Source organism: Pteropus medius, unplaced genomic scaffold, assembly GCF_902729225.1.
Source record: "Pteropus medius unplaced genomic scaffold, Ma_sr-lr_union100, whole genome shotgun sequence".
In the NCBI taxonomy this organism is placed as follows: domain Eukaryota; kingdom Metazoa; phylum Chordata; class Mammalia; order Chiroptera; family Pteropodidae; genus Pteropus; species Pteropus medius.
Window position 1 is genome coordinate 8601891 of NW_024355990.1, and position 10148 is coordinate 8612038.

Sequence of the window (10148 nt, forward strand, 5' to 3'; positions counted from 1 at the left end):
TTGTGATTATTAAGCAGGATAAAATGCATTTCCATTTTTCATGGTCGCCATAGCAGGACATTATTTGATCTCAATTTTAACCATAAATTCTCCAGAAAAGCAAGTTTACAGCACTGACCACAGGTAATTTTTAAGACGGTGATGTGTGTTCTCTCACTGTTGAAGAAGAGCATATACTGACAACGGACTTCAGGCTATATTTTCATTCAACTCCTCTCGAGAATAAAGTTCATTTTCTTCCCTTCACAGAATCAGTGCAGGTTCATGATTCTGCGCTCACATTTCCTCCCTCACTCTCGATGTTCTTCAACTGATTATACCCAGCCCATCTAAACCTATGCCTCAGGTTCTGACAGTTTTACCTTTAATTCTGACTTGAATTTCTAACCTCCTCCTGGACATGAAGATCTGTGTCTTGTTGGTACCACAAATATGTGTGAAGAGTGAGCTCTCCACTATCTGCCATTAAATTTGTGCTTGCCCCTGATTCACCTCTTCCTGTTCATGATGCTTCATCATCCCAGGCACTCAGATACCCAAACTCCCATCTTTTGAACTCCTCCCAACATCTAACCCAGAAAATGTCTCTATGCTATGAGGTTTTTTGTTCTCCCCACAATAGACTCAATATCTTCAAATAATATTTCATACATTCATGCATTACAAGGCTCAATTAAGTAATTTATCCACATCTCAGCTATTTTAATGGCTACCAGATGAATTTGCCTAAAATTCTACTTTTAAAGCTATTTCCCTATCCAAATATTCAAGTGACTCTATTTGAATGTCCAATAAAGTCCAATGTCCTAAAAATTTTATTCAAGGCTCGACGAAGACTGACCTGTACTTTTTCAAGACCTGTACTCACACACATCTTACTCACCTGCCAAGTGTTTGCTTTTGAACCCACAGAGTGGCTTATCTTTGAATGCTATTCCTTTGTGTATATTCTCTCCACCCAGAATCATTGCTCAACTTATTTCCCTATCGAAATCTCATCTTTTCCTTTGGAATTTGTTTTCAACTTTAGTATCTATGAGAATAAACTTAAGAGACTGCTAAAAACTCAGACTTCCTTGTCCACTCTCAGAATTTTGATTTAATAGGTCTAAGGTGTGACCCAGGAATCACATTTCTAACAAATTCCACGGATTCCCATATACATGGTCTTGAAATCAAAAAACTTTGGGAAACATTGTAAAGAGAATACAAAAAGACTTCTCTGAGGTCACTTGTTGAAAATCCTTCACTTCCATTGGAATACGTCAACTTTTTGACTGCATCTGAAAAGGAGCGGGTTTACTGTCAGACAGTAGCCTGAACTGGCATTCTGCTTCCATCGCTGTCTAGTTCTACGATCTTGGGCAAGTCACTTGATGTCTGTGACATCCTTTTCTAATATGTAGAATGGGGCGAATAATCGTACCCACCTAATAACACTGTGTTGACCTATGAGAGGCACTTGGTCCAGGTTCTGACACCATATAAACAATTACATCAGCTATTGTGCATTTCTTACCATGGTCCCTGGACACACAAAGGATTTTTTAGGGGTTTGAAGTTCCCATCTCCCTTCTTAACCACTGCCAGGCATCAAGTTTATTTATAAATATGGCCTTCCTCTTTAATAGATTGTAAGTTCCTCAAAAGTAGCAATCACATTTATAGGGTGAACATAAAAAAAAAAAAAGGGAAAAAAGCTCAATAACTGTGTTACTTTACTCAGCTTGTTACCACATTTAACTTGCTGAATAGAGCAAATTTTCAAAAACTGTTTTGAATGGGTTGATCCAGCTGTTTTGTGAAAATGAGTTATTAGACTTAAATGTATTTTGAGCAAGTTAGAATCAAAGTACATGTTCGAGAATCTTGAAACTGTAGAGATCACAGTTATTACGCAGGCAAATCTATCGTTTTTCTTTGTTAACGTTTCAGAAGATGAACACGAACTCTAGAGAGGTAAAGTGCTCATCCTCCCACAGCTGGTGGCAGAGCTGGGACAGGCACACTAGTCTCCAGACTCTGGAAACGGCGCTCTATCTGTCCTACCTCTGCCACGGCACTGCCAGAGCCTTCCAGCCAAGGCTTCAAAAATAGAAATGAAGAATTAGTAAAAGTCCTCTGAAGATGTTTATAGACAGAATATGACGTGCACATTTACTATTCTGAGTAACTAATTGAGGTCTGTAGAATGAATTCCCTATAAAATGCCTTCATGGAAAATTTCGCAGAGCCAAACATACAGAGAACAGCTTAAAAGGAAGGATGTCTCTGAAGAGAGCCAGAGCCAGGTCCTCGCTCCTTTAAAAGAGGAATGCTTTGTCTATAGAGTAGCGGATTTTAGTCTTAACGTGCCGTGTCCTACTTTTCTAGTAGTACAGGAAGTAGACTAAGAGAAAGGGACTCTGTGGGGCCCACGAGCTGGCGAACAAACAAACAAAATGACTCTATGTCTAGAAATGGGTTTCTGACTCCAAAGCCCTCGGTCCATCCAGGATATCTTGTGTCTGTAATGTCAAAACTAATATGAGAAAAGAATGCAGACAAAGCCCAGAAGTCTGGCAGCTGTTTATTTCCTATTTGAAACTATGATAACTCATATCTGTGTGATGAAAACAAGTGTTTGAGACATCTCGGGGACATCTCATTGATCAGACACCACTGAGCAAATATCGACACCAGAACATGAGAAATAATCCTATAGCTTAGTCATAACAAAACTCCAAAATTATCGATTGAATTCCACGGTTTCCCAATTTTCTTCTACAATACAATGTTGGCTAGCCGGGCAAATTTCCTTTTAATTATCTCTAAAAATCAAGCACTTCATACTTGCCTGAGTGTTTATTCCACAATCTTACATATTTTTATTTAGATTGTCCTTATAGAGTACCTAATTTTTTATTTTAGCTTGATCCAATATTCGTATTCATATTACCTTCTTCTAATGTGTTATAATAATTCTTTAATATTAAAACTTTTGCTTCTGCCTTCTTGCTTCTTCCACCAAAGAAAGATGTGGATTATGACATCACTAAAGAGAAACCAGCACTGAAATTCTATTGATTTTATATATATATATATATATATATATATATATATAAATAAAATCTTCCTTCCCCTCCCACCCGATACCTCTTCTGGATAAGGGTAAAGAGAAAAGCAGAAAATCAATGTCCTTATCTCTTCTGAAACAGGCAATATTTATCGTCTCAAGTCTCTAGGAAGATTTTCCAGGAGATACGGTTCATCGCATTGGAGAAATCTAGACGGTGGAGAAAAGCCCCTCAAGACACACTGACTTATCATGAGGAATGGGGGACAGTCAGTGGCAACGGGTCATTTTTTCTCACTCATTCAACAACAGTTTTGATTACTCCTTTTGCACAAACCCCTGAGCTCATAAAACTTAAATTCTTTAGGTGACATATCTGAGCCCCAGTAAGAAAAAAATATCACATTCAATGTACAGTATTTGAGGAAGGTTTAATGAAGGCACTATTAGCAAAGTTGTGGAGAAGGTTCAGAGAAAACACACACACACACACACACACGGTAGTAGCCGAAGGCTATTAGCATCCAAATTGTCATTATCTTGCCTAAACAGATGAGGTATGAGAAAAGTTACTGAATCCTGGTAGCAAAGTCAAGGGGAGGCGCTGCCATGAGACGAGGATAATAAATATCCGTGTGTGTGTGTGGCAGGGGGGACAGGAAGTCTAGCTGATCCCTTAGAAAGGGGACTCAGAGATAGCTAATGTGACTTCATTCTTGTCTCTACCCCCGCTGTGGCCTCCCATTGACTGAACACTGCCGGAATTCACAGGACTCGATAGAAACTGCACACGTCGCCCTCCCAGGGCACACGGCAAGATGGAGAACGATGGAGTGTCCCAGAAGGGCAATCCTAAGGTAGCTGGCCCAAGTGGCAACACTCGCTGTGACTTCCCGCCCCCGCTGAAATGAAAATAAACTTTCTCCTGTTTTAGGGGAGAATAAAGTCAGATGCCCAATTTGGGCTGGTAAGTAGAATACTCTATATTTGCATTTTGCAGGGGTGTGGCATATTCTATTTTTATATCACATACTAGTTTCTATAGTAGGATCTGCTAATAAAAAAGGGGTGAGGCTTAAAATCTGTCTTCTATGAGCCGAAGAAATGCTCTGCTGTGCATATTTAACACCTAGAACCTAAAAATGCATAGTTTCGTAGACAGACTCTAAAGCAGCCTAACCCTTGCTTTCACCTGTTCACACGTTTTTATGAAATCCACTCCCTTTGGGTGTGGGCAGGACCTGTGACTTGTTTTCAGTCACAGAAAATGCAAAGAGGATGACTGACGCCCCTGCGATTGTGTCATCTTACATGACAGAGGTGATGTCACCGCCATGTTTATATTATATTGTTTAAAGCGGCCCTGCTAGCAGACCCAGGCTAGGCTTTCTCTCTTGCTGGCTCTCACGGCATGAGCTATGGCGAGAGGGCCTGAGGAGAGGGCCACATGGCACGGAGCTGTGGCCGCCTCTTGGGACTGAGAGCAGCCCCTGGCAAACAGTCAGTAAGAACATAGGGAAGAATTCTGCCAGCAACCTGAGTGTGGGTGGTAGCAGACCCAGTCAAGCCTTTAGATGAGAAGCCAGCTCGTCTTGAGTACAGCTTTACACAGAACCTAGATAAGCTGGGCCCAGACTCCTGAACCACAGAACCTGTGACACACAAATATGTGTTGCTGTAAGCCACAAACTTTGTGATCATTTTTTATGCAGCGACGGAAAACTAATACGAATCAGTATTTCATTTTTCCAGATCGTGTTATTTAAAAACTCCTCACAGTACTCTCCCAAATTCCCTAAAAATTATGCCTTGTGGTTCAGTCATCATTTTAGTCAACATCTACGCAGGCTCTACCATTTAGAAACAATTCTCATAAGTATTATTAGATCGACGGCTCATTGAGATATACTGATGATAAATTAGTCTCAGAGAAGAGGTAAGGAAACTGAGTCTGTGAGGTATGAACCGACTTACCCAAGATCAACCAAATAATAAATGACATATTTTAGATTTGGACCTTGACTACAAATCCCAGGTTATTTATTCTTCTCCACTACTTTGCTTTTCTTAATTTAGTCTTAGATAATTAAAACAATGGAAATGAACCATGGTCTCTGCCCTTACAAGAATCAGATAGATTTACTCTGTCCCCCATGATGGCAAAATGCCTATCTCAAAAATGTACATGTTAACTGTCCCCAAGATTAAAAATGTGTGCTAGCAGGAAAAAGTCCCATGGAAAATTCTAAGGCCTCCTCCTGCTAACCAAATAACTCAGTAGCAATATCTTCATCTAAAATCAGGTTTAGAATTGCAGATAGGAGTGTTACTATCATCAGCATTAAAGGCATAAAGCCAACGCTTAAAAACGTTTTTTATAACATCTTTCCAGGAGTAGTCTTTAATTCCATGAATAGCTGAAAATAAAAGGGCTTTGGCAAAACACTTTACGATTAAGGCCCAAACTCTAAACCTTATTAGTAACCAAAGCAGATGGTAATGTTAGCTAAAAGAATTTGTTTTTTAACTGTTCTCTGTTGAAGGAAACATTTGGAAGCGATGTGAAGGGCTCGCGATTTACCTCTCTGTGCATGGCTGAGGGAGGAATTCTACCTGTGAGGTCTGCTGCCGGTCTGATCCAAAGGCCAGCGAACGCGGCACACGGCAACCTCCTTTGAAACGGAGCAGAGCGTTTGCTACAGGAGAGAGATCAGAGGCATCAGCACAACGAGCCATCAGAGTGGGTGCCTGCAATGACGGGAACGATTAACGTGGTCCCGCCCTAGTTTCACGTCTGTCAATCTGAATAGTGGTTATTAACAATTTCCCCACGTTTGTCTCTTTATTTAAACCCATTAGGATCGTTGAGGTTGTGGAAGCTGAAGGATCATTTTATAACAATTAAAGGATCATTGAATGTTTGCCAAACATTTAATAAGCTTCTAAAAAATATCCTGTTTTAGTTCAGCTCACAATTTGGCCCAAGATGAAAGAGTTGTGTTTGATTGTTGGTTGCTTATTTCTCTGAACCTACGTTTTAAATGACACAGGTTTGGAAGTCAGTGCGATTCAGCCTCGGAATGCTCTTGCTATGTATCTGTGTGTCTTTTATCAGGGCCCTTGATTAGAAGAAGAGAAAGGAGTCATTTTTGTTCCATCTCTCCCTGTTATTATATTCATTATGAATCTTTCCCTTTCTTTCTGCCAGTTAGGACCTGTCCCAATACGGCGGGGCCTCCCGTGCACTAGCGCTGCCTTATATGCACGGCTCTATCCAGAAATCACTTGGCTTGAAATTCAGTCTTTTTTTTTTTTAATTAAAAAAAAAACAAAAAACCAGTTCCGCTGAATTTCAAGATATTTCATATTTATAGTTTGTAATACTTAAGGATCTATTATCGAGAGAAAGATGAGAGTGATTCCATTTTCACCCTTACCTAAACAAACGGTCTCACTGGGTGCCAAAATATTTGAAATACTTGGCCATTGTTTGTTGCCCTACAGAGAAGCGTCTCATCCCATATCAGCTCAAGAGAACAAAGCAGGGCCTGACCGTGGACTTGGATTCTAATGCTGACTCCAGCATTTACTAGCTGCATAGGTTTTAGTACATTAAGTAACCTCTTTAAGTCCATTTCCCAATCTGTAACGTAGTCATAGTAATCATGGCTTCCTGAGGCTACTGAAAGTGCTGAATGAATAGTATCGAAGGCTTTACCCCACCACGTGGGACACGGGGAATCACTTAGAAGTGCTTTTCCTTTAGGACTGAAAACCTGATGTTTTCCTCTGATTGTTTTTCTCAGTTGCTCCATTAGTCCCTTCTGCTTGCCCTCATTCTTGTGTGATTAGCTCCATGCTAAACAAGTGGGAGTTCTATCCTCATAGACCAAGGAGATGTGAAGAACTCAAAAAGTACCAGTTTATTCTGAAGATAAATTTGCTTTGTAACTTAGGTTTCTCTTTACTGATCTCACGACATTTAACTTCAAAATAATCTGATGATCGTTACCAGGGTGAAGGAGGAGGTGACACACAACTTTGCTCATTCTTGAAAGAGTGTTTTCCACAGAGCACCTGGTCCACAGAGCACTCGGTGTATGTTTGTCCATGAAAAGAATAACGAAATAATGGCATTTAGTTAATAATGATGGTGACTTGTGCATTAGGTACATTGAATCTTTCATTAAAAGTATTTTACAATTAATCATTTACATTAAAATTCTCTAGCCTTCTTTTATAAATTTTATTACTCAAAGATCAACACATTGGCAATACAAGGACAGTTTTTGCTGTCAGTGTTTCACCTTAGGGAGAATTGACACCTCTGTAACATTTCCGCTAAAGAATGAACTTGTTATACTTTTCCAATTCATTTAGATCTTCATTATCTTTCGATAAAGTTTTAAATTTTGTTCTTACGCAGTTTTTTTTTTTTTGCTCGAGAACTTTATATTTTTTTGCTTAAGTCATATAATAATCTTTGTTAAATATACTTTTTATTATGGAATAATCTTAAGTCTTTGGAAGAATTACAAAGACAGTGGAGAGAGTTCCCGTACACCCCTCACTCAGTTTCGGTTTCCCCTAAAGTTATCGTCTTACGTTACTGTGGGAACGTTTGTCAAAACTATAAAACCAACATTGGAACATTACTAGTAACTAAACTCCAGGTTTATTCAGATTTCAGCAGGGTTTTTTTTTCTATTAATGTTTTTGTCCTGTTCCAGGATCTCGTCTAGGACACTGCACTGCATTTAGTTGTCATATCCCTGTAGTCTCTTCTGGTCTGTGAGTTTCTAGTCTCTCCTTGTTTTTCATGACCTTCACAGTTCTGAGTAGTATTGGTCAAGCATTTTGTAGTTTGTTCTGGAGTTTGAGTTTGTCTGATATTTTTTCTCATAATTAGACCTGGGCTATTCGTTTCTAAAAGAATGCCAGAGATTTAAAAAAAAAAACAAAAAGGTGCCCTTATCATCACACAATATCAGTGGGTCCATGGGATCTACATGGCATCACATGATATTAACACCTTGATCATCTAGCCAAGAAAGTGTAAAGTTAATATATTTCCCTTTCCATACACTACTCTTTGGAAGTGAGTCTATAAAATTCACCTCCTGGAGAATGGGGAGTATCTACATCTGATACTTAAAATTATTTTGTAAGAGAAGTTTCTCTCTTCTCCTCCATTTATCTATTTTTTCCAACAGTTATTTATATCAGCATGAATTCATGTATTTTTATTTTATGCTTTGGGCTATAATCCAACACTATGTTACTTATTTTGTTGCTCGGCTTGAGCCATTAACTATTTCATTACTGGCATTTTAAAAAAGCTGTTCTACAGATGTAGCTGTCTCATTGTTATTTAATTTGTACTTCCCTAGTAGCTAATAATGACAAACATCTCTTCAGGTGTTTGTTTGCCATCTGTATTTCTTTTATGGCAAACTTTCTGTTCATTTCATCTGAACATTTTGTAATTGAATTGCTCATTTTTTCTCTTTCTTTTATGTTGGGGTTTGAGAGTTCTTTATATGTTAAGTGCAAGTCCTAAGTTAGGTACTGCGATTTGAAAGTATTTTCTTCCAGTCTTTAGATGAACTTTTCCTCCTCTTAACACAGTCTTCACAGAACAAAAAGCTTTTGATTTTTATGAAGTCCAGTATAACAATCATGTTCTTTTATAGGTCGTGCTTTTGGTGTCATGTCTAAGAATTCTTCAGTTTGCCCTAGATCCTGAAAATACTATCCTATGTTTTATTCTCAAAGTTTTGCAGTTTTACATTTAAATTCACGATCCACTTTGAAGTAATTGTTGTAGAAAGTATGGTATTTAGATTGAGATTCATTTATTTGCCTTTGGATGACCAATTGCTTTAGCATTATTTGTTGAAAAGACTGTCCTTGCATTGAACTGCTCTCGTACAGTTTTCAAAGATCGGTTGGGCATGTCTGTCTAGTTCTGGGTTCTCTCTTCTGTTCCACTGATCTGTGTCTCTACCTCCATCTATGCCACACTGTTATTGTAACAGTATAGTAAGTCTTAAGTTTAGGTAGAATGATTCCTCTCACTTTATTCTTTTTCAAATTTATTTTAGCTATCCTTGGGCCTGTACTTTGCCATATAAATTTTAGAATTATCTTCTCTCTATATATAAAATATGTCTGAAACTTTTACATAGCTGTATCAACCCTATAGATCAAATTGGGGGAAACTGACATTTTTAATAAATGGAGAGACAACCATGTCATGCATAGGAAGACTCAATATGTCTTCCTATGCATGACATGGTTGTCTCTCCATTTATTTAGATGTTCTTTGATATATTTTTATCAGTGTTTTATAATTTTCAGCATGCAGGTCTTATAAATATATTGTTAGATTCATACATAATTATTCCTTTTTGGGGGGGAGTGATTATAAATAGCCTTGTAGTTTTAATTTTGGTTTCCACATATTCATTGCAAGTATATAGAAGTGCACTTGATTTTTGTTTGTTGACTTAGTACCCTGTGATCTTGATAAACTCACTTTAGCTCCAGGGGATTTTATACACCCTTTGACATTTTCTGTGTATATAATAATGTCATTTGGAAATGGGAACAGTTTTTTTCCTCTCCAATCTGTATGCCTTTTTTCTTTTTCATGCCTTATTGCACTGGATAGCATTGCTAACACCCTGTTGAGTAACAGTTATGAGAGCAAACATTCCTGTCTTGTTCCTGAGCTCAGGAACTCAGCTTTCCACCATTAAATATAATGCTAGCTATTGAGGTTTTGTTTTTGTAGATCTCTTTATCAAATTGAGAATGTTCCCCTCTATTTCTTGTTTTTGGAAAGAGTTTTTAACATATATATCATAAGTGGGTATCAAATTTTATCCTGTTTTATTTATCTCTATCAGCTGAAATGATCATGTGATTTTTTTTTTTTTTTTAGTCTGCTGGTTGATACAGTAGGTTACCATTGACTGACTTTCAAATATTTAACTCTCATTGCATAACTGAAATAAATCCTACTTGGCTGTCGTATGTAATTGTTTTTATATATTGTTGAATTCAAGTTCCTTTTGTTTGTTAATTTTAC

The 10148-nt window shown here is 38.0% G+C and overlaps 1 protein-coding gene across 1 annotated transcript in view; it reads right to left on the bottom strand.

Moving 5' to 3' along the window:
• The window catches only part of KCNJ16 (potassium inwardly rectifying channel subfamily J member 16), a 105399-nt gene extending 98262 nt beyond the window's left edge, over window positions 1-7137 (bottom strand). Inside the window, exons 1-2 of the mRNA XM_039859173.1 lie at window positions 7068-7137; window positions 5669-5751 (exon numbers count right to left, since the gene is read on the bottom strand). Of these exons, the coding sequence (XP_039715107.1) occupies window positions 5669-5751; window positions 7068-7104 (120 nt within the window). The 5' untranslated portion in view covers window positions 7105-7137. The remainder of the gene's footprint in view (window positions 1-5668; window positions 5752-7067) is intronic.
• Window positions 7138-10148: the final 3011 nt, after the last annotated feature.